This window comes from Glossina fuscipes, unplaced genomic scaffold (assembly GCF_014805625.2).
Source record: "Glossina fuscipes isolate IAEA_lab_2018 unplaced genomic scaffold, Yale_Gfus_2 0, whole genome shotgun sequence".
In the NCBI taxonomy this organism is placed as follows: Eukaryota; Metazoa; Arthropoda; class Insecta; order Diptera; family Glossinidae; genus Glossina; species Glossina fuscipes.
This window is the reverse complement of record NW_023998414.1, coordinates 29899725-29926425: the sequence shown is the minus strand read 5'-3', so window position 1 is coordinate 29926425 and position 26701 is coordinate 29899725. Positions and strand designations below refer to the sequence as shown.

The following is a 26701-nucleotide window of genomic DNA, read 5'->3' as shown; positions in this document are numbered from 1 at the left end:
TTATCTTCATTTAAATATGGTTTAAAAGTGTAGATTGTTTTAAAAGGCTTAAAATATGAGGGATAGAGTATAGTTTCAACAAGGGATTCTCATGGTTTGAAATGGTGGAAATGTCCAGTTCGTAAAGTATGAAAGCACCGACAAGAGTTCAATAGGTGAGGAAGATAATTAGCATTTATATCGGGAAAGGAGTATATGATGAAATATGTTGGGATTTGTGACAAACGACCTATTGTTTGTTTGTTGTTGTAATGGATACCTCACTCAATCGAAACTTTGTTCCACAACATTTGATGAGTTTCTTTATATATATGTATATGCATATATGCAATAGTTTATGAAATTTTTTTATATCACAACAATTCAAATTAATCGTAATGCATGACGGAGACAATACTACTTACACTTTCGTTTAGCAAACGGATCTAACTAATTTCTGCCCCCTATACATATACTAATTATGGAAAGTGTCTTATTCGGCCGATATCGTAGATAATAATATAGAGGTAGAGTGGTCCTCGATTTTACCTTAAAGAAGTAATGGAAAATTGAACTGAATTTTAAAGCAACAAACATTGGATTGACTGGATTCTTTATTCCAGAATCGTTGCTTTCCTTTATGCTTTTAATTTAAGATAGAGATAAATGTGTAACGTTTACTTATTCTATGAACGAGTAGGCGATGTTTCATGACGTTAATAAGAAATCTGTAAATTCCCAGATAATACTGTTGAGTATGAAGCGGAAAGATAGATATAGAAACAAAATGACAAAGAGTGAGACAACAAGTCAGCAAGTCAAAGGGAAATGTGATTTCAAATGTTATACAAAGTTTTCACATTGAAATAAGAGAATTTCCACAAACATATACACACACACACACACACACACAAATGTATACATGCGAGTAATATTGAGTCGAGTAATGCATCATCTCGTTATATAATTTCTACTAAGATGGCGTTTACATATTTATTTACGTATGTATGGATATAAACACGTTATCTTCCGATAGTTGACATTTAGTTCATGTTACAATGGATTAACATAATATTATGCCGAATTGAAATGTTGGCGATAATGGATGATTTTCTTACATATCGATGCATAATTAAGGTAAGATATGCATGACTTGATATAAACGCAAATCTATTATACTCACTATGCATGCAATGTTTAAGAATTTTCAGAATATTTTAATACTGTTATACTTTCACAATTAAGACAATACGAAATAAATGTTAAATACTTGAAAAGTTCATATGGACACATCGTAGAATTAATTCAAATATATACTTAACGGACAAGTTGGTGTAAATCACCTTTAATTGTCTGTATGTACACCATATTATATGACGTTTAAAATTTTATCTAATCGGTTGAATTGTATCTTAACTTCTTTTAATATCGTTAGATTAATTTCGATAATGGAAAGGTTTATATACGTAGCTCCCCGCAAATTAACAAAGACAGTATTTAATATTATCGCCTTAGCCTACGACCACAAAATTCAAATTTTTAAACCTTAAGTTGGTTTTGGCTTTTTGTAACTTACATCACTTACGACATAATAAAACCGTGCGGATACATAAGAAATACCCAAAAAGGACTTGAGATAGACTCACGTTTCATTTTACCGATCGCTTGTCTGTACAGCTGTCAACTTCCCCAGCTGTTTCCAAAGAACATTCGAATAGCTTAGCAATTGATAGGTTAACTGTTTTACATAGGATGGGAAAGATGAAAAAGGAGAGAAATTGGCTCATATACGAATTGAATGAAAATACCTTCTTGGCTACAGCTCTGCAGCTCGAATGGGAGGTCCTTAACCCATAATACTCACTAGACCTGGCGTTTTCTGAATACCACTTGTTCAGATCGATACAGCATGGCTGTGTTGGCACGTGACTACGCAAAATTGAAAAAATGCGGAAATGGGTCGACGATTGGATTGATATCAAGCCAATATCGATTCTTTCGACACGATTTATATAATAATATTTTGATTAATAATAATTGTACCAATTTTTCTCAATAAATACGTTTTTCAATTGAAAAAAATGACCAAAATGAACGGAAATGAACCTAATAATAAAGAACGACAAACTTCTTCGTCAATATCTCGAATTTAATTTCTTTCTATTGTACACTAAAGCCGAACGAGGGTTTTATCGGAAATCCTTTACTGATCAGTTTATGTCTTATTTTCGCTGCGAATTAGGGTAAACGAGTAATCGCGAATTGTTGTACAGTGTTCTGCGGCACCGGCATATGATTTTATTTATTTAACCCGAGGTTAAATGAAGATTACTGAAGAATGCGCGATTATATCGTATAAGGTAAGTGTGAAAAATGCTAAATAATCAAGTTATGTTTATGAGACGCGTTCTGATTAATTACACATTCTACGATCCATTTTGTGGAATAATTTTAAGAAAATTTAACTGAAAGAATAGTATCGCCACGAGAATAAAATTCGCAAGCGAGTGTTAATCGTGGTTCGAGTGGGCATCATTTTCAAAAGCACTTTGTTAGGTAACTTCGAGTCATTTTTGAACAATTATACGTTATCGATATTTAAGTTCCGTAAGATTTCGCTAAACGTAATATCTTACTTAATACTTAGTGAAGAAAGTTTTAGTGTTTAACATGAACAATTAATAAACGGATTATTGTTATATTATCATTATTATTATTATTATTATTATTAATCATTCGTTTGATGATATAATCTTTGGAAACACGTATTGGCATAAATAATAATCTGTTAGAAATTAGAATGTCAGAGGACCAAGAGCATTCACTTGGCACATTATGCAAAATTTATTGTAATTTTCTAATAAAGTGTCATAATATTTAGATGAGTAAATACTTGAAATGTTTGCTTTTGATATTTGTCATTAATGTGCAAAGATTTTGTGATATACAGTATCTTGATGATGTTTGCATTGTCAGCAGACGTAGGCATACGTACACTTGTATATATATATATATATATATATATATATATATAATATATTGTATATTTATATATATATATATATACTACATATATATATTATATTACTGGATGATTAGTGCATTTTTCCTAACGTGTTATTAATTGTGTGGAAATTTGCATAAAACATCAAAAAGGTATATGACGTGACATGAACACATACGCATACGAAAAGCAAACACGTTGCCCTTTACTATATTATTCATCTAAATTATTTAGTACATTTATTTATGTACATGAACATGTTAAGAAAGTTGCATTACCGTTGAGGCGATCAAGTAGATTTTCTCAAAATATATAGGTTAATTTAATCAAAACGAGCAGATCAGGACATATTCAAGTTTGATCCGTATCCACTATTAGTATCGAGTATTTGATTTCAAAGCTCGATAATGTTCGTTATAATTATGGTTTCACGGTTTATAAGCAAAATGTACGTCTAATGAATAACCGGATTTGCTAAGCTGATTCACTAATGTTCACTAATGTGGGTCAAGTTTCAATTTTGTTTTCCATATATGGCACTTTAAGCAATTCAAGAATGGATTTAAGAAAGTATGTAATTAAAAAAGAGATAAGATATCAGGACAAGAATATAAGACGTATATCAATAGTTGACAATGTTCCATAATGAGATCACATTTAGAAACATTGATTCCATTTAAATCGATGTTGTAGTTGAACCCCTGGAAGAATTACAGCCTTTTGGTTTTTTTCTTTTTCGACGATGATCTTGCTCATATTGTTTTGTCTTAGGCTAGTCGCCTTTTATTATTTGGTAGCGTAACGTTGAGCAGCGACTGCGGAGGAGAGATTGACAGGAAAGTACGGTCTACATAAGTCTGAAGGTCTAACCTTTATTGACGTTTTAGATAGTTGTTTAGATATTCGGATATGTCGCGAATGTTTACACGCTCTGTCATGATTCACTTATAATAAAAACCCATTATTTTTTTGATGGTTGACCGTGCAAGGCGAGGTGCATCAACAATATCGAATTTTTCAGAGCGAACAGTACTGAGATGTATTTTTTTTATCATGTATCTCTTTTCTATATAAACCTATTATGTCTTTTCAGCAATTGTGTTATTGATCAGATACCGACCGACGCAATAAAAACTTGGTATGTATCATATTTTATTGCAATAACACACTTACATGGGAAAACCATACACGTTATGTTGTTAAGAAAACTTATTTCACGCTTCGAAAGCCACGGTCCAACCAGAAAATTAGTTATAAAAAATTCCAGTTATATTTACCAAAGCTTATATAATGGTGTTCGAAGGCTATAAGTTCTATGCTTTTGTATGTTTGCTGCCGTAAAACAAACGAAAATTAAATGTTGCCTACAACAACATCATACACCATGGCATAGGTAGACAGGATGCCACTTTGCTTGCATTAGAGGCTACTGTTGCTGCTAGGCAAAATAATATCAATACTGCTGAAAGTGTATATTTTCATGAAAGACAGTGTTGGACAGCGGAGCAAACAATCTCATACAACTCTTACTTCAACTTATTATATTTAAAAATTTTATTAAGAAAATTTCTTCTAAATCCGGTGTAAACAAAGAAAAAATTTTACTTTACACTTTTATAACGAAAGTTCCTAGACGAGGGCATATTTCACAAATCGAAAAATGATGAATGTATGCGGACGAAATGAAAAGGTCGCTAATAAGTTCGACGACAATTTTCCATATCCAGCCTGTTGGCACGATAATATGCGCATGGAATTCCTTTTATCGGCCTTTAGAGAGCGGACGGTTAATCCAGAAAGTTATGATGCTAAATTACAATTCTGGACACATCAAATCCAAGATTATTGTGAGTATAAAGGCGATGCCAATTTTAATAAAGAAGAATTGAAAATTCGTTTTACGAGAAATGGCCGTGTGCCTGCTTGTTTGGACACAGTTTTATCAAATATGCTGCAATTGAAGATTATTTGTGCCAGTGAAGATTACAAATTAAATATAAATTCCAACTGGACTGAATGGGCCCTTAACAATTTTGTAAAGGGGCCATTTCTACGGGTTTACAGATTATTAAAATTTTGGCTCAACGCTAATGAAATGATTGCCGATGCCCATCGAACTGAATACGTTCATATGGATGTCTTAACGAAATTTTGTATGCAAGTGTATGAACTATTGCAAAAATCTCCATTCAAAGGAACAGTACAACCTTATGAAGTACTTATTGAAGAAGTTTTAAGGGTTATGACCATTTCCGAAAGTTGCATTAAAATGTGCGCTCAAAAGTTGCACTACGAGCGTAAAATCAGTTTGTCATATAAATTGGGGGACAATGAAAATCGTATACAACTGATTAAAGTACCTGTGGAAAATGAACCCGTTACCGAAATAAACGAAAACGATATAGTTATACATAAGATGGAAGCTGTACGAATGAACTTAATGGAACAATTGCGGGATATTGAAGTAAAAATTGAAGAGATCAATTTGAACATTCATCAATATCTTAAGGAAAACAAACGACAAATGGCAAAACTTTTACTTCAAAAAAAACATTTACTGGAAAATAGCCATAAAAAGCAGAGTTCCGCTTTACTGAATATTGAGACGCTTTTATTAAGTATTGAAGAAGCAAAGCAGAACGACATTATCCTAGATGCTTACAAAAGCGGATCGAAGGCTTTGCAAAATATTTTTGATACTTTAAATTTGAATAATGAGATTGTAAGAGATATTGTTGCTGATGTCAATGAAACAATTGAAACACATAAGGAAATCGGAGATATACTTGCTGATACGAATCCCAATGTGTCCAATTCATATGATGACAATGATTTGGAACGTGAACTTGCTGAAATCACCGGCGAGAATGTTGAGACTGAAACAAAAATTGATAACCCAATCGCATATCAAAAATCTATGCTAACAGATGAGCAGCTTATGAATATGTTAGAAGAATTAGAAGTGGAACAAAAGAGTATCGGAGAAACAGAAAGATCACAACAGCTAAAAAGTTAGATTAGCTTTGACATTTATTGCCATCAATTAATTATGTATTTATTTTCTTATGTGTTTTCTCTTCAAGTACTTAAACAAAACCTTAATAATTAATTGTTGCATTTTAGAACCATCTAAGAAGCCTAAAGGTGATAAAATACCAATAGTGGCGCATGCATTTGCATTGATAAGAATTGATAATGATGTGTGTGTTTACGAAAACAGAAAAAAATCATCCTATTTTTATTTCAAGGAACAACGGACTTTGAACGCTAGAATTACGTTTCTTCCATTGGTTTTATAGAATTAAAGAAGAGATTAAAAAGTTAATTCTTAATGAAATTTATACCTGGATTAGTTTATTTACCATAGACTAGATTTCCTGTAAAAGTTCAAAAAGAATTTTCCTTAACAATTGCGATCCAAGGTTGTTGAGTGACTATTGACGAAAATTATTAAAGAAAAATAATTGTTTATGGAAAACATTAAAAAATGGTAGCATTGAAGCCAGTTTCGCATGAGAGTGCTGCTTTAAAGTCACTTAACACAATTCGAATGGAAATGGTGAAAATGGCTCGAGCTCGGTTGCTTGTCGTTTCGAGATATCGTCCTTCAAGTTGACGTCCGCATTTGACGTTTTGCTTGCCCCTATCTTCTTATATGTAATTATGTTTGAAAACTTGTTTCATACTTTCAATTGTCCTTTTTATGACAATCTGTTAACTGTTTGAGAAATCAAAACAAAAAAAAAAAAATTGCTTTTTTTTTAATAATACACAGCAGTGTTATTCCTCAAGAAAATTTATCTCAAAGAGTAGAATAAAGTTAAAAGCTAGCGCTATAACTAACGTTGCAAACACGTGCTAGATATTGCTTGCACGTTATATATAAGATAGAAGAACGAATAACTTTTCGTGATCGCAAGCCTCCGTTCTATTTCATTGCTGTATACTTTGAAACGTTCTAAACGGTATAACAACTTTAGTGCATCCAGAGCTTTTTGCCCGCAATTTCAGAGGTAACATAGTAGTAAGCATTTCGGAAAAATAATTTTTTCTTTTCTTCAATACAGAAATATATGTTTAATAAGCATCTCGAATATTTTATAATTTATCATTTCGCTTTCCATTCAAAGACATTATTAAAAAATGTCTTATTTTTAAGCTATTAAAACGGAGTTACCTTATAAGGTATCTGGCAAATACTTGTGTCGTCTATTTAAGTAAATTTGTTCTTTTCTTTCACAACGTGTAAAATTTTGTGGGAATTAATAATTGTTTTAAGACTAATGGTAACTATGTTAGGCTATACTCTTAGAATATAAAAAGATTGGCAGGCTTGTAAAATGTTCGCAGATCTGAAATCAATTAATAAATTTGTGCAATAAAATACAAGTTATGCTTGGGTTACGGAGTATTTTTATTATTATGAGGGTTTCTGGCTTCGCTATTTTTGATTAAGTAGGAATTTTTAGGGCATATATTAATCATATATTTATCATTAATCATGTTAGTTCCTTGAATGTGTTTATCTGAAATATTCTCTCTGAAATATTTTTCTTTTGAAACATCCTGTGAAGATTTTCGGGAAGACAGAGCTAAAAAACTTATTTTCGGGGATTTTTGTTACTTAAGAGAACCTTCGTACACTGATAGAATGCATGTGGCGCTTATTTACTTCCGGCTCAGGAGTGTATTAACTTTGTGCAAATTTATACAACACCCAGAAGGACTTGAGATGCATCCACTTCTTATTGTATTGATTGATTCACAATTATTTTCTGTCTATCTGGCTGTCCGTTTTATATATAGACGGCCAACATAATCGAGAATGTATGTGCTAAGCTGAAATTGTATATTTAACTGAGACTATGAACAATGCCCAAATGGACGAATCTTATGTAATATCATTTACGTATGTAAATTAATATCCACGTTGTGTGCGATAAAAATTCCGGAATCAATTGCGGTAAATTTGTGATTGCCGTCAGCTAGAACAAGCAGTGACTTTGACATTTAAAAAATTATTCATCTTTAAGTATGCAGGTCAATATGTCCGTTTGCAAAATGAAGGCACATATCTAAATTTCGTTTTTATTTGTGTAGTAAGTGTGTGAACTAGAAAACAGGTGTGAAGGACATCTGGAAGAATTCGTTTCTCAATTTGTAACTCTGAATGGTCGGCAATAAATTTTTTTGTTCTCAATATTACAAACGCAGTGATTAAGTTAATAACTTTCGTTTTTTTTTTTGAAAATTTGATGAAAGTAGGAAGTTCTGAATTATTTATGTAAAGTTGTTGATGATAAAAAGTGTTCTTAAAAGTTTTTATCGTTTACGATGAAACGAGGGAGGAAAAGAGAAATGCAACAAAAAGTAGCATCTGTTCGCTGCATTATCAATGACTAATAAACATATTTTTCTTACATAGAAATTTCAAGTTGTAAAATTTTGCTGGCAAATCACTAAAACGTAAATGAATAATGCAAACGAAATGTAAAGTTTGCTTACAAAAATTTGAATAACAGAAAAACTGACAATAACAATAATAATCATCGCGGACATATCTTAATGTTAGATCATTAAATGTAGAAAACTAAGAAAGCAATTCTGCTTATAAAAACAATTGTTATGCTATAAAATTCGTTTATGAATTTATATTTTTAGACTAATTAATAATAGCTTGCAATACGACGCGTCAACTTACTTTATAGCTTTTTTATATTTTAGATTCTAATCTGCCAATGAATTTATGTTAATTTAATGGCCGATTTCATGCACGATTTTTTATGAAAAAAAAAAAAAAAAAAAAGAAAAAAACAACTGAACAACTGAACAAAATTCATAAATCTACGAGCAAACAGAATAAAAGTACAAGAACTTGAACTTAACTTACTTAATTGAAAGTTTCCAATAAGGGATGCGCGAAGAATTTTCAATAGAGTTTTAGATGAGTAAAACTGTTCATTTGTTTGATTATATGTATCTGTGAAAGATATTAAATTGAATTGTGCAAGCAAGAAGGGAAAGTTATTTTGCAATCAGTTGCGAGTGACTGCTTAATTATATTTAATAAAATTACGTTACGAATAAGAAAATTGTGAGAGATTCTTTTGCAAAAACCGAAGGCTGTTAAAATAAATTCTCCTGCTAGTCCATCCATTCAAAATGCACGTCTTTTGACAACAGTTTATAAAAGAGTTCGGCAATGATAGATTAATCAACCTCCGAACACCGAAATTAACCGCTCAGACCTAAGGTACATTAATAATTTAGTACCGTTTGTAGATCGTTTAAAATTTATTATTACTTTAGCCTTTTGTTTTCCGGATTAAATCACATTCCCATACTTTTAACTCAATAGCCAAGATACTAGTCTTCTCTTAAGAAAAAAAAAAAATGATATTTTCACAGATATATAAATGGAAATATTTTCCATCCATTTTCTACAACTTCTTCCCATCCTTCTGGCAACATGGCAATAACGTTTCGAAAGAACGATTTTGATTTGGCAGCGATTCAATCTTCGACCCACTTTTGCAATTCTTTAGCATTTCGCAACCAAGACGTGCCAGCCGAGTTATGCTACATCGATCTGAACAAGTGGTAATCAGAACGCGGCATATCTGGTGGCTACGTTGCGTGCGGCAGAACTTTCCATCCAAACTTTAACGGTGTGTCGTTGACAACACTTGGGTGTGTCGCAGTACACCAAATTTTCGTCGCCAGTCTTAATACGCCGCAGAAAGCACGTCGTTTTTTGCTTAGCAAACAATGAATCCGCGTTTATTGAAACTCTTCGAAAGGACATGTTCAGTTAATTCTTATGGTAGCCATTTTCAATCCTTTTGGATCTTTTCCAAACATCTCTTGGTAATATTTGAACGCCAGCAAGGATGTCATCTATTTAATTTAACATCTTTTTGGGTTTTGTTTTCGCTCTAACTTTTCCCATAAACCATTGGAATTCAATAAATGCATTCTTAACCCCGCAAGGCATATCTTAAAATTCATGAAAGCTATTCAACGTTATAAACCTTATGTACTTGCGACTATTACAGCAACAAGTTGATAATTCAAACCGTTACTTATAGCTGTTTAGGCGGAATGGGAAGAACTCTCTATATTATGCGCGCATAGAGATTTGGTAACAAGTGAGACAGAATCTATTGTTTTGTCAGGATTTCAATTTTTCCGACTACCGCTGAGTAAAACTTCACACTTGATGCAGTTTTTCGTCTCGACATACCCGTAGTGCTAGCAAAACGATGGCGTAATCGTTTCATCATAAAAATTCGAAAAGATTATCGATCACGTATTTGGGTTAATAACGGTTCATTTGAAATATATATGAGAAATATTTTTGAATTTTAATAAGAAAACGCCGCGAACTTTTTCTTTGACGCAATATTAAACAGAGCGCATTTAATGGCACTTATTCTTTCAATTTATCCATAATAAAGTGTCTTTATGTTAATACTTGTGTCTTCTTTTAAATATTTTACAATACATATTTAGAATTTGAGAATTGTGTAAACAAGAGTGTGAACAAATTAATTTTATAGATATATGTATATGTAAAATTATAAATTGCATATGTATATCAATGGGTTTTTCTTACCATACGTATATAGCTTTGACGCAGTTCATACATATTGTTGTTACATTTTCGTTTATGTTCGTAAATAAACAAACAAACAGCTCCACAAAATAAACAAAAATAAGCAAGCAAATCATTCGTATGACTAAGGTTTGTAAGGAAGAAAAGAATTAAGCAAACGTACACGCATACAGTTATTTTTATATCCACCATTGTATTGGATTGCAGATATATTCATTTTGTTAGTTTACTTGCAACACTCTTAAGCATATATATATATATATTATAGGAATGTTCCCTATAATATGTTTGTCTCGCTGTCTGTTTGTACGTGCAGGCAGGTTGTTATATAGGAAGTGGACTACATCGATCAAAGGGCGGAAAGCAATTTCGATCACACCATTCCAATATTATAGGGAGTCGAAATTTTAATTTTATACCCGTTACCGAAGGAACAAAGAAATATTCATTTCATCAAAACGTTTGCAACGCCAACAATGAAGGTCCAATGTGGGGTGAATCGATTTAAGCATGCCTGTCTGCTCGTTCGTCCGTCTGTCCATCCGTGCAATGTCTTTTGCAAACATACCAATCGACTTCAAAATCGGCAGAAGCATTTGAAGAGTTCTTGCACGCAAGTTGATATGAAAAATGAACCAAATCGGGTCAAGGACACGCCTACACTACCACGTAAACTGAGAGTAGCTTCGTTTTGCGAAGAACCAAAAAAATCCTTGTCTTCCGCATGAGTAGGCAAGTAGGCAAAGAATAGCGGCTAATAACTTAATGGTCGCGGGTTCAAGTGCGAGATGTTGCAATACTGGTGACCATATGATCTGAGTTATCATCTACTCAACTGAGTAGTATCTGTGGTAAATATTCACTCGTTCGCCAAAAAGGGAGTTATCCTCTACAAATTTGCCCAAAAAATTTAAATTGACTTAAAGTTTTCAAACGATACACCTACAACACACTTACACGCCCACATCCCCACATGCCTATACAATAAAAGCTGTACATAAAGTCATAGAGTACAACACAAACATCACATAAACTTCCACTTTTCTTTTGAAAATAGAAAAATTCAGGCGCACCCATCCAATATTATACAGTATGAGAATGCAGTTTTTTTTTTATTTTTTTTTTTTAGCCTTTTTAACGATATCCGTAATGCGTATAAGTGATTCGATCACGCTCGAATATAATTTTCTTACTTGTTTTCTCTCGTTTCGAGAGAAAGGTGACGGGTATATGAGAATTGGCCATAGCCGAATATAATTTGGTTAATGCTTGTTAGATATGCATGAAATGTATGTATATATATATAACGCCTAAATATATTTTATAAATTTATTTAATTATTTATTTTTTGTTATTCTATTGTGTTTATCGGAATAAATACAAATACTGACTCATATGGTGTTTTATTATTTCGTTTATATTTATTTAGTTTTTATTAAGAGCATTCGTTTTTGTTTTATAAATTTAAATAAATTTAATATTAGATATATCTATATAGTATATATGAAGAGTTGTGATAATAATATCACGTCAATTCTGTTATTTAAAATGAAGTTTAATAATAATGGCAAGTAAACGCCTTGAATTTGTTTATCGAAACGTAAATGAATTATATTCGAGTTCGTATCACTGGATTGTTACTTAGTGTCATTGTATCGATAAAAAAAAAAAAAAAAAAAAAAAATAAAAAAAATTACATATATATATATATATATATATCGAAATGATATTAAGTGAAAAAAAGCAAAGCAATCGAAATTATTTTTGAGTGTAAAATTGTATTTCAATCGAATCAAACACCCACGATAAATACAAACTTTTAATAGTTTTTATTGCTCGAAAAGTTTCTATTTACCTGCAACTTGATATTTATGTTAAATTTATTAGGCCATTTGTAATGGGTAGTGGTAAATTTTCGAATTAAATTAAGTTGCTTTCGATATTTTTATGTTCCACTTTCTTGCCTAATGCCGTGGCCTTATTACCACACATATGAAAAACTAAAAGTCTTAAAGTAAACTTTAAACTTTAAACACATGTTATTAAGCAACAAATAAAGAAAAATAAATCCAAGATTCTCAAGTCTAAGCTGAGGCGAAAATAAATCTTGCTTCCGTCCAATCTAAAATGCATAGAATCAAATCTTAATTCTTTTGCTAATTGTGGATGCTTTACTAGAAAGTTTATAATTTTCGCTAGCATTTCCTATCAGTTTGCTGTCGGTTATGATATTGGAAAACGATATCAGATTACAAGCAATTTTAAGCATGATTGTGAAAGAACTTGCTATCTATGCTCTACGCTTGTAATGCCTACAATTGCCAGATAGACAGACAGACGGACAGAAAAATGAATATAAGCGCCAAATTCTCGATGATGATTGTATCTATTTGACTGGTATCTGAAATTCGCTTGAAAGCTTATACATATTTTTCTTTTTTAATATATATATATATATATTTTTTATTATTTTATTTTAAAACCTAAAACCGCTAATCAAGTAATTTTGCGGCTACAATTTGTGCGGCGAAAACATTTTATTTTATAGAACCGTTTTATTTTTCATCTACATATACATACGTGTATTGACTTACGTGCATATGTGAAAAGAGCATAAACAAAAAAAAAAAAATAAAAATGTTTCAGGAAAAATACTACAAAAGTTGTTAAAAATTTGCCGCCTGCAACTAATGCCAACAAATAAAATTACATATGACTTTTCCCGTTCATATAAATGTGAACGTGTGTCGAGTGTGTGTGCATGGCAAGTTGAATCTTTCAAATTCATTTATGCGGAAAATTACAGAAATAAATAACATTTTGTGGAGAAATTTGTTTCATACGAAAAAGTGCAATTTTTTATATCAAATTAAATTTATCGATGACCATTGATTGAAAATAAATAAATATATATAAATTGAGGAAAATAGAGCATTCGTTGATTAATATCATGGAAGGCCACAATAAAATTAAAAAATAAAAACTGAAAAAAAAAAAAAAAATATATATATATATATATGTATATATATGCCTATGTATGAATAAAAATAAAAAATAAAAAAAAAAATAAAAATAAAAATTAAAAATACAAATTTTCCAATCGTAATTGGGTTAGATTGAATGAGTAGATCTATGAATACATAAATAATGAGAATTTTTTTTGTTTGCACCACAGGGAATGGATGTGTTACGCTTTTCGTATGTTTGTAATGCACAAAAAACGCGCATAAAAGATAGCATAAGTTTTGCATTCCGTGAAGGTGAACTCATTTCAAAGTTTCTAACCGTTTATCCAATGATTGGAAAAATCGAAATTGAATATGATTTCTTTAACTTGAGCAGGTCGCATTTAAAAGCATTCAATAGTCCAAAAAAAAGTCTAAAAATTGCAAATCTATTTCTTACTCTTTTCTTTGTACGCTACATCACATCACCTCATTTACAAGGCTAAATATATATTTTTATATGACCAATTACTGAGGGACGTGTACCCAATTCGCGGAACGCGGTAACGGTAACAAAGAAATGAGAAAAGAGAAAGAAAGAAAGAAATAGGGAGGCGGTGGCCACAGACTAGCGGTGGTGTGCGCAATCGATAAGCGTTTTGCCGTTACCGACTGCCCGTTCACTACATCTACGATTAAAGAAATATTAAGTTTGTACTTCTTTGTTAAGGGTACACGCAACACCCAGAAGAACCAGACACAGACTCATCTGTTGTAATACCGATCGATTCAGAAATTCTTTCCGAATCCAATGTGAGTTTGTCTTGCTGGCTGTCCGTCTAGATTTTTGTGTTCAGCCTACAGGTCTTGATTTTTGAGATATTTTAACGAAATTTGGTAAACCGGCTTGTTTTGGCTGAAGGACGAATACTACTGAGAATGGTTCAAATCGGACTAATTTTTCAACCATTCCCTATATAACGTGTTATTTTGAAAAGTCATTGTATGCATAACTATACTAAGCTTAGTGGTGTAGGATATGTAATCGTGAGACGAATCCCACTATAATATTTTTAATTGCTATTTACTTATTTATTTATTTATTTATTCCACTTATACTAGAAACTCAACTAAAAATTTTGAAAGTCGAGATCAGTTAACTCTTAAAGTAAACGTTAAATTAATTAATATTAAAACTTAGTGCAAGTGCAATAAAATAAATAAGAAGGAAAAAGAAGAAAAAGAGTATGCATACAACTAGCATAGAGCCACACCCACAACCAGTACAGGATCAAATTGCGAATGAACCCCTAAGCCATCGCAAACATGTATAAGCTTGGCACCCGATAATAGTTAACAACAATTCATTTTCGACTCATCGTGTCATTTTAAGGTTAAGAGTTAGTTTAAGTACGACATAGGTAGATTACGCGCACTAAGCAGTGTTGCTTTAATGGTCTTTCAAGAGTTCGATAATGAGAATAAGTGATAGACATCATTTAGGTTCTTGCAAACAACTCTGAGCGGGTAAAACAGCTCATAATTGTATGTACATTGACTAAGCGTAACCAAGGTAAAGTGCTTAGAGAAGCGGTTGGGGACATTAAAGCTTATTTCACCAAGTAATGCAGGCGAGTGAATATTATTATTATTTATTACTTTGTTTACGAAGGAAACGCCAAAAACAAATCTACGTAAGGACAACAGAAGCAACCTATTTTCATAGGGGGGGGGAAGAGAGGCAATCGGATCCCAACGCAAATTCCTAAGGGCAAACACCAAGAATTGCTTTTGAACGTATTCAATTGAATCTACATAGCACCTATATGAAGGAGACCACACAACAGAGGCATACTCAAGTATAGGTCTAATCAAACACAATGTTAGCAATGTAAGGATCATCAAGCTCTTTGGACCACCTCTTTATAAAACCAAGCGTGGACCTAGCTTTGCTTAACGAGAGCTCATATGCAAGTTAAAACGTAATCTATGGTCAAATAGAACGCCCTACGTCTGTGATCGTAACGACGTCCTCCATCTTATGCGAATCAATGAGTAATGAATGACTTTCTTCTTGAGAAAGAAAGCTTCTTACATATATTTAGATTTAGTTTCAGAAGATTCAAATAGCACGATGCAAACAAATTATTCAAGTCACTTTGAAGCTGATGCGATTGCGATTCTAGAGAGAAGGAAGAAAACAGTTTCACATCATCAGCGTACATTGAGATCTGACTGAAATTAATCACCGATTCGAGATCATAAATAAAATGGGACCTAAGTGGCTGCCTTGAGGTACAGCAGACGTCACGGGAAATTCATCCGAGATGATGAAGTCAAACTGAACCCTGAAGTATCTATTGTGCAGATAAGAGCTTATCCCTTTCACTAAGCCTTAAAAACATGACAAGTAAACTCTAACACATTGGTGACCGTAGATCGCCTTTTGTGAAAGGCATGCTGGTCTGGAGATATATACGAATTAATTGGCAAATGCCAAATTCTGAGTCACAATTCGCTCACACAGCTTAGGGAAGACACTCAAATTGGTTATGCCTCTGTAGTTCTCAACAACTTGTCTACTTCGACTTCTGTGAATGGGAATAAGGAAACTACTCTTCCATCACAAAGGGAAAACATCTAAATTCAAAGACAGGCTAAAAATCTTAGAGATAACACCATAAAACTCGACAGCGCAAGATTTAAGCACACATGATGGAATTCCATCAGGTCGAGGCGCACAATTATATTTTAGCGAGCTCAAGCCTTTAAGAACATCATCCTCAGCAATAACCAAGTTAGGAATTGAAACCAGGTTAGTTTTTAGGACATGGGTAACTACCCGGATAAATCGGAACTACCAGTCGAAAAGTTTCGACGGAAGTACTCAGCGAACAGATTTACGATTTCAAAATCATCCGAGGAATTCAGACCCATTAAAAGAAACATGCGTTGTGTGGAAATTTTTCTTTTTGAGTTAACAAATTTAAAAAAGTATTTAGGATAAGCAAACAGAGAGGAATGTAATGAACTGAAGGTATCTGCAATAATATTAGCGGTTGAGGGAGTTAAATCTATGCCTTGCCACGGAGCAAGCGAAATGGTCAAGAGCAAAGCCACTTGAATAGCGTGTTTTTTCTATTCTTGTGATATTTAATTGTCCTATTAAACCACGGGGGACACCTGCTTCGAGCTCGGCACTGCTTAATCGGAACCGATGCAGCAGTAGCTAGATTTAATGTATTGTAGAACGATGACAATAAGCTTTCAATACTTCAATATTTCAATACTTTAAATATTGAAAGAAGGAAAACAATTAGTAATTTTTTCCCAAGTTTTTTGGTTAACCAGCAACGATTCATCGGCTCCTCCTCTGAATCAATGCAAAGTATGGTTTAAGAAAATATTAAAAATGATCAATAAAAAAAATCTTATAAAGATTCGAAGTGCTTTCGGTTCTTCACTTCAATCTTCTTTGAATAAGGCGTCACCTTTCATGTCAAGTAATTTTCTCACAGAGCGGTTGCCGTGAGCGGAGAGGTTACGATTCGTATAATCACGAATATTTTTAAATACTTCGTTGCACGAATGACATGAAATCAACTTTTTGGGCTGAATGCGGTGTTTTTTGTTTACATTTTTTTATTTTCATTTTTTTAATTACATTTTTTATATCTGGGGTAGGCCGTATAGGGCTTCTAAAAGTTCGATGTCCAATATTGAAACTGCAGGATGCGCTTGGTGTGGCATTGCTGGAAGACGCATCGCTATGTTGCTTACTAAGGAAAACGTTGCAATTTACGCTTCTTAAGTGCAGGAATCTTTTCGCAATATCGCAACAGATGCATAGTCAGGGTTCCTAACAGAGCGAATTTCTTGTCGCAATACTCACATTTATTTTCGGAACCAAAACGCTTAATGCATTTAGGGGGATTAGTGTCGAGTTCATGCAAACGTTTATGTCCGTCCAGAAGAGATTTTATACGAAATTTCTGATTACATCCTTTACAAACAAATATTCCTTCAGGTTTCGTATATGCTGGCGCTGTTTTAGAATCACTCATGACTCTAACCTTGGAATGCTTTAAGGATTCCAATTTACTCAATTTCGCTTTTTTAGAGGGAAATATTTGAGCAGCCGGTGCTTTGTCGGTTGCGTTCGCAGCCCTTGGTAACATACTTTTGCGAGTTGTGCCTACGTTTTTTGCAAACTGCTTGACTTCACCGCTTTTTGTGGGCCTAATAATAATGCGTTGCTGTTGTTGTGTTGCTGCACCCAGAACGCGTTTGCGAGCTGATTTTTGTTCGACACTATTTAATGTGGTTTTCACCACTATCGACATATGCTGAGAAAAACTGACGCGTCTCTTCTCCCCCGCTATCGATGGTATCGGTGATTTTTTATTTATTTTCTTTAATGATCCAGTTGTAGCAGTTTTTCTCTGCAGTCTGGCAGATATTTGCAACATTTTCTTAACCAGATGACAGACTTCGACTTCCGGATCTAAGATTACATCTTGCTTATCCGGAATTTTCACTTTTTTTTTATATATTTGTCCAGATGGCAATATTTTCGCAAACTTCTTCGTCGGCAAATACATATTACGTATGACTACGGTTGGTTTCATTTTGTCAGGCTCACTCTTAACTTTTGCGTCAACTACTAACTTTTTAACTAATGAATTATCGTTCGTTGCATTTATTAAATCCAGTGGAGGTGCACTGACTTCAAGCCTTTTTCCATCATCTTTCAATCCTTCACCTGTCAACTTTTTATATTTCATACCTTTATCTACTGACAATGATGTCGACGAGCCATCCCCTATCTCAAGAAAAATATTTTCTTTGTCCTCTGTATTAGGTGAGCTCAGTGCCCGATTACATCGATTAGCAATGTCGACATCCTTGACAGTTTTTATTGGCAACTGATTTACAGGCTCTAACATTTTATTTAAATCAGATCGCATCGATTGAGAATCCTCTAATGTTGGGAAAGCAAGCGACGACGTGGTGCTTGTGCAGTCCTCGGCGCCCTCATTTTCCATTTGTGGGGAAGAATCCATTTCGCTTTTTTAAAGTTGAATGTCGTCTACAGAAAATTATGAATATTTGAAAAAAAAAAATTCTACGTTACTTCGCTCAAATATTTTACCTCTATGAAGTTGATTTGAAAAGTGTTGAGGCAACCTTCGATTTCTGTAAATAGTTTTTGAAGTGTTGATTTCATATATATATATATATATAGTATACGAGTGGATAGATAATGGTTTGAATAAAGACATAATTTGTCAGACTGAACAGGCACTTGAACAGATGATTTTAATTTTTTAAATCTATCGATGAGTTTGTGTTACTCAGTACATTGTCGTAAATGTCAACATGAGCAATGATTAACCGACAACACGGCATCAAGTAGATCAAAGTCTCTGCAAAGAAATTTTGCAAATCATTCTCGGCCTTAACTCTTACTTATGTCGTTTTCATAATAAAAGACAACTCGCTAGTCTTGTTAATGTACACTATAGGGTAAAATAAGAAAAGTATTATCTGAATTGCTAAGTATATAGCTATGCCACAAACTTTTCCTTTCGACCACTTAAGGCTGTCCTTCCTTCCCTCGTAGATGGGAATTCGTTGGAATAAATGCTTTTTTTCTGAGATCATGAATTCATTTTCAAACGATTTAACATTGATTATTTGCAGATGCGATAGTCATTGGCGATTGCTTATGATTGCTTAATTGCTTGACAGCCTTATGCAGTTACATTGTTTACGGTTCTTCTGGTATTGCTTACTGAAGGCGAAAGCGCATTAGGGATTAAAATTTTCAGACTAAAAATTACCCAATCTCTCTCCCTCTCTTTCTCTCTTTATCTCTGGCATCTCCAGCGATTGGAAAAATGCAATTGTGAAATGCAGCCACGTGTTGTAGAAAGCTTTTTAATAGAGTACCTATTAATGCTGTCTATAAAGTAGATTTGAAAAAGACTTGCTGGCATTTATATAATCCCATTTTTGCGGTATTGGTATTATTTTGTTAGAAAAAGTTTCAGATCGGTAAACGTCGGGTATTATGTAAAAGTTGATGTAACAACACGATGCTGATGAGCAGAAAAACTTACTTTCGCGCTTGTAACATATATATAAAAAATAACAAAAGCTGCGAAAGTCATCTGCATGTAATTCAGTTGAATTTTATTGAGAAAAAAAACAAAAACAAAGAGAAAAAAATTAACAGAAAATAAAACAAAGCATATGCACGCATAAAAGAGGAAAATTTACACAAAATAATAGTCGAACTCGAGAAGTTAAAAACTGATGTGTGTATGTGTGTCTATGTGTGCATGCATATACATATATATGTATATAAATTGTTTGGTTTTTCCCATATAATATGTAAGGTATATATATGGCAAACGGATAATAAAATCAGGTTATAATATATAAATATATATATATATATATATATATGTATATATATGGATGCATTAATACACGCTGCTGTTTGTTAAGAGAAGTTAATTGAATGTGTTTCGCTGAATTTATCTTTCTTATCAACTTAATGGAGTAGTAAAACCAACGTTTCAGGGTTAAACACAATCTTTTGACACCTCAGTCAGCATATCCTTTGTAAGTGAATGACATGTTAATGTTTGATGTTTTTTTTTTTTTTCACTCGTTAATCTTATTTTATTGATCGTGAAAATCTCTTAAATAAAATAAATTAATTTACATAAAAACACAAAAAGGCCTTGTTGTAATTGTTATTTATATCTATGACAGAGTAAATGTTAATTTTGTTACGCAGAGAAGTTTGCGTTGGGGAACTTATAAGCTATACATAAAAATTTTAACTGAATAGTGATTCCTCTTAAGAGTTGTATTCATCTCGTTGTTTGTGTGTCTGTACATGAAGTTGCCAGGTAAGGCTTGTATTAAATGGAAGCAAAAGAAGACACTATTTGACGTTACTTAACCGATTTGCGTCATTTGCGGCCCAAAATGCGATAAATTATTGACGAATGTACTAATTGTCGAGGAAAACTGGCTCCACTATAGGCCGTCACATGTATAAAATCTAGCTTCCGACAAGTAGATTCCGCGTCAGCGGCCGTTGAAAATCGTGCCGAAATGAACATGACATTCGAACGAACTTCTGACTTACAAATGACATCATGAAAAGTGAAACTGTTCGATTGCTGCACACATACACGCATTTGTATAATTTCTTCGGTAAATTTGCTTAAAATATCAAACTTGGCGTCACATTGTTTTTTCTTTTTTTTTTTTTTGTTTGTTTGTTTTTATTATTGTTTGATTTCTTGAAAAGAACCGAGACGTCTACATTGACGTCATATAGCTCGATCTAGGTGCTCTTTGAGTTTTAACACAATATCTCCGGTTGATTGTAAGCTACAATTTTTTAATTATTTGTAAATGTTTTGAGAATGCTTTGGGAATGTTCTCTCAGAGCAACATCTACTATGGACGACAACTTGTAGCTTCTTATCTATTCTGGCCAGGGTTGTAGGAGATAGCATCGATTTTCGAATGTGATTCATAATCAAATCTCATTGAATTTTTGACTGATGGGAACATGCGAACAACGGACAGCAAGCAGGGAGGTAGATAGACAGCCAGAAAATCAGACGTCGTTGTGTCTATCGACAATCTAGATGTATATCTTTCTGGATTATATCTTCCTATCTTCTTCGTGCCTTACGCTAAATAAACAGATTTTGTTATACATAGTACGCTTGTAAAAAAAAAAAAAAAAGAAAAAAGGAAAAAACACTAACACTAACAAATGTGAACATATAATATTTGAAAGTTGCCTCCCGTTTCGCAAGACATAATCATTGATGATTGATTAAGAGATTTTTCCATATGCCGAAAACAATGTTCATCGCATCCATTACGTAAATTCTCTGTTTAAATTTTTTTCTGCTTTATATCTGAGAATGTATTGCTGCAAGATTAAATTTTGTCGAGAAATGTTTTAATTTGAATGAATATATGAGAATTGAATAAGTCAAAGTTATTGATTATTTACTCCGATATATGGCCGAACGCACACCTATTGAGCAAAAATGATTTAATGTCGCGTTTTGATTTTTCGTTTTTATTCATTTGCAGTCTACTGACAAATAAACATTTGTACACCAATTACAGTTAAGCTTTTCTACTTACCCTATAAAATTACTCATCCGCCATGTCGAATTTTCTCAGAAACAATAAGAAAAAAATTACATTCGTATTAGACTTAATAGGAATTAACTTTAATTGGAAGATAAATTCAAGGGCAATCCATTCAGTGTATTGTTCGTGTGTTTCAATACACTTAACATTTTATCTTATTATTATTATTATTATTATTATTATTAATTTCGCCAGAGAAATAAATTCTAAGACTAAACTCTTAAAAGCACTAGCATCTAAGGCTATCGGCTTTTTATTAAAAACTCTACCGCACTTGAGATTCGAACCCACGACCATTGACTTGCTAGTCGAGATTCCTCCCCTTCGGCTACTCAGGCGGATAACATTTTATCTTATTAGTCAAGGATCATATGTATTTCTTTCGCCTAATTTATTCTACTTTAATTAATTAATTTTTCTTTTGTCTTTTGCTGTAACTTATAGTTTAAATTCTAAATTTGAAAATTTAGAACTGCTGTGCAAAAGAAAAAAATATACATAGCGTGTCACTCTCGCTGCAGATTACGTATTAAAGTATATTTTTTTCCCTCGACCTATAAATCTTAGCAAGGGCAATTTCGCCCATCTATCTCAAATGTAAATACTTTCTGGGATCACAGAACAATGAAAGAAAATATTTTTATAATTTCGTTAAAAATTTAAATTTTTTATATATAGCATATTTACATTTTTAATAGTTTCCATATGTTGTATGCGTACCCATTATTATTCAAGTTTCTCCTTTTACTTCACATTTAATTGCTTACTCTATTAAAAAAAAATAAAAAAATAAAAAATAATCGTGATTTTCAATTTGAATACGTAGCTTTTCAACTGTTTATTGGTCTTATACACGCATGTCAGATTTGCTTTGATTACTTGCACGGTAATATAAGGTTTTAACGTAAAATCATTAAAATCGTTAAAATACTCTCATGCGCACCTATGCCATATCACTTAATATGTCTCCCGTCTATCAGGCGTTTTTCTATTTTCTTCTTTTTTTTTTTTTATGTTCCTTTGCCACTTCAACATTCAAATGCATTGATTATATGCGCTACATAATATTGACTTGAACAGCTTTAGTTGGTTGGCTGATTGTCGATTTGCTTATGCAGAGTAATGAGGATTTCATATTACTTTCGTTGTCATATATCCAATGAAAAAATCCTTTTCGTTTCGACTAAAAAAAAAAAGAAAACGCTAAACGCAGTGTCAAACAGGGCTGGCTCTGAGTTATTCGCACGTTGTTGACAAAATTGACTAAACGGGGCACTCACGTATCACGCCAAATATCTTATGGGCCTGTCAATCCTGTTAGCATACAGGTGTTTGAATGGAGACTTATTGATTGATGCGTTGTATCACGATAGCGATGGAAGTTTATTTAAATTATTGAAATAAATAATATTTTTTAATAAATCAAAAAAGCTTTATATGAATAGAAATTTAACTTATAACTTTAAGTTAACTTTTGTATCTTTAAACAATAAGTTTGTCATCACACATTGACATTTGTAAGTGCACATCATATATACAGAAAACGTTATATATCGTAAAGGTATCGAGACAATTGCATACACGATCTGCATATATTTATTTATCCACATCCGTTTGCCTTTCCGTATTGTTTCTGTTCGCCTGTTAAAATGGAAAGCTTAAGCTTTGCTACGTCTAGTCTTGATTTCAACCATTTCAACCATATCGAAAATGATTGCAATACTCCCTTAGCATTAGAACTGTTAAAGTTTTACATGCACTGTATCTATTACTGCGAAAACTTGCCAAAATGATAGTTATTTTGTTAGAATTGCTAACAGTGCTCGAAAATGGAGGCGGCTAGTTGAAATCTGCACAAGTACCATCGGATTGATGCATAGATTACTGTTGTTTGTATGGCAATCAAATTATTCTCAAAACAGAATATAACTCTTAAAAATATTGCAAAGTTTGCTTGGACTACGACAACGAAGAATCCTTAACTAAGAAAAGAAAAAAAAAAAATAAAAAAATTAAAGCGGAAGGCGCCCATCACAAATACCCTACACCACTTTCTTTAATGCAGACATTCATGTAATGACTATTCAATATAACGCTTTACGCTATGGTAAATGGTCGTAAGAGGGTACGTCGTCCAATCCGAATCATTAGCAACAGCGTTCGTCGTTGGGCGAAAACATGCTGGCGGATATATCAAACTTCAGCAAATTATGTCAACATATTACGACTTGTATGTTGAGCATGAGGAAAACAAGATAGCCAGGCGGACAGACAAGCTTAAATTGATTCGAAGAGTGATTCTGAATCGCTTAGTATAAAGAAAGGTCGGTCTATCTCAAGTTCTTTTATGCGTTGCATACACACGCACACATTTAATAGACGCTTACACTGTACATTGACAATTAGAGTGTCAAAAGTAATTTAATAATTATTTACCAGACTATTTCAATTAAGTATTAAACTTGCTGATCAGTGTCTTTTCATCTGTGCTTGTCAGTCAGTGATTTGAAACTTAGTTTAAGCTTTTCACATAATTATGTAAAAGCCCGTTGCAAATCACTTTCCTTTGCCTGTTTGCTATGCTTACAGCACCCAAAAAAGAAAAGAAAATTCACTGATTTTGAGTGACTGCTTAAGATGTTTAACTGTTTAATCGAATACCTAAAGCGTACATAATTATATTTTTTACTTTTATCGCTTTTAATTTGTAGCAAAACGTTCACTTGATTGCCACGAAATTAATTTTAAAATAATCCAAAAGTATTTGAAACTTTTTCGGATAACAATTTTATTATTTATTAATAACAAATAAATTTGTTTTTTTTTTTTTTTTTTTTTTTTTTTTTTTTTTGCGATATTCTTAAGAAAAGTTTTCAAGAAGATATTGTACTAATTTTATTATTTTGTAGAAAATTTTCATTAAATTTTTTTGTTTTTATTGCTTAATGTTAAGTTCATAGTATTATGAAGAAAATATATTAAAATTGAGCAACATATTCTTCATGCAAACGAAATAATATTCTTTGCAATATATCCAATGAATGAAATCCAAATAAAAGCTCATGAAAAACGAGAAAGCTGTACAAAATATTAAATGTTGCTCTTATTTAAGGCAAAAAAAAAAATAAAAATAAAAAATAAAAAGAAAGAAAAATGAAGCAGAAAACGCATATGGATTACAGAGATTGCTTTATGCAAGCAAATAATAAAATTGCATTCGGTTTGAAACGAGTCCTGGATATTTATTACCCGCAAGTAAATATTTAAAAATTGCAAATATTTGTGCGCCCGCATACCGTGATCGGGATCACGACATTTTCCAGAAACGTTTTCGTTAAACGTTTTTTTTTTTTTTTCTGTGGCCTTTTGACAATCATTTTTAAAGACTATTATTATTAATTTTCTTTTACTTATTCATTGCCTTTTTTTTTGCTTTTTTTAATTATTTCGTGTTTGATATTTTATCGGCGATGCTAAAGATAAAAAAAATGTTTAGGCAAAGTTTTTTGAAATAGTTATCTCAATTCAAGTGCCTACGATTGTTTCAAAAATACATAATAGATAAATGGCGACAAGATTCAGAATCAGGTTAACTTGATTATCCTGCTCGTGATTATTCTTTTGATTGCTAATCTAAATAAAATACACTTCTCATGAAGATTTGGATCACACCTTTTTTCAATATATTGTTTGGATTTTGCCCTTCATTTGTGGATTATAACACGATTTGTGTATGATAAAGAGTTTCAAGCTCAAGCTCAAGATTTCATTCCTGTCACATATACACTATCAAACAGATCAAGAATAGGCTCTTAAAAATATTTTTATTCAAAGCCTTAATGAACGATATAAAGTAGAAAGTCTATTACATCACCGGAAACTAAGAATTTAAATAATTTGTCATTTTGTTCGCAATAACGGAAACTACGGCTTGGATTTATTTTACAAAAAAAAAATTCGTTACGAAAATTAAGTAAATTTTAAGCTTGAAAAGTTGATCGATGGATTTAGAGGTTATTTTCGACGATCACCACTGTATTCTATTTACTTTTATCCATAAGGTAAAGGCAATTTATGTATGCGACATTTTCGTACATTTATTTTGCCTCTTTCCCCATTTACCCATTAAAAAAAAAAAATACTCACAGATATATATTAATTTTGTTAAAATGTTTGCAACTCTTAGAAGGAAGTTACAGAGACTTCATAATATATGCATGTATTCTTGATCAGTATTAAATTCTAAATCAATTGAATCCTGTTTGTCTGCTCATTTATTCGCATGTGGCAAACATTCGACTGGCTTCAAGTTCGAGGCGAACATTGAAAGTTTTTACACGCAACATGATAATGAAAATTAATTGAATCGGCCGAAGTATACGTCTATGGTACATTGAAAATTGAAAACAGATGTGTTTTCAAAAAGCTATAAATTTTGATGTTTTCCTCGTTAATCATAAACCACAACATAAATAACTATAAACTTTTACACGTGTACTCAATGGACAGAATCTGTAAATAAATGAAAAAAACCGCCGACCTTCAATCTACCGATGCCAGTTTAGTTTAATGTGAGTAACTCTTTTCACAGGCTTACGTCACGGCGGTCAAAGTCATAACGCGTTAGTTGCATAAACGATAACCAGCTGAGCACTTCTTAGAAATGACAACTCTAAAGCAAACAGTTACGTCGCCTCTATGATCTTTCGAAGATGCGCAAGATTAGGCTTGCCCGCTCTTATAGCATCAAGTATCAAGTGTTTTTTTTCTTCTTTTTTTATTGATTTCATTTGAAGCTGATTCAAAAAGTCTGAGAACAGCAAATGATGCGAGGGCAAAAATATCTATACTATATTACAACGAGATTCGGGATATAGGTATGAGGGGACCAATAATCGTTTCTAGACAAATTTTATGTGCTTATCGTCTAAAGTGAATGTATGAAAAATAATTGGCTTT

The 26701-nt window shown here is 32.5% G+C and overlaps 2 protein-coding genes across 2 annotated transcripts; one reads left to right on the top strand and one right to left on the bottom strand.

Moving 5' to 3' along the window:
* Positions 1–4643: 4643 nt before the first annotated feature.
* On the top strand, positions 4644–5999 carry LOC119643329 (charged multivesicular body protein 7-like). The gene has a single exon (XM_038042709.1). The coding sequence runs from the start codon at positions 4644–4646 to the stop codon at positions 5997–5999; it is 1356 nt and encodes a 451-aa protein (XP_037898637.1).
* Positions 6000–17322: 11323 nt separating this feature from the next.
* Positions 17323–18606, bottom strand: LOC119642815. Its single transcript, XM_038042124.1, has one exon. The coding sequence runs from the start codon at positions 18604–18606 to the stop codon at positions 17323–17325; it is 1284 nt and encodes a 427-aa protein (XP_037898052.1).
* Positions 18607–26701: the final 8095 nt, after the last annotated feature.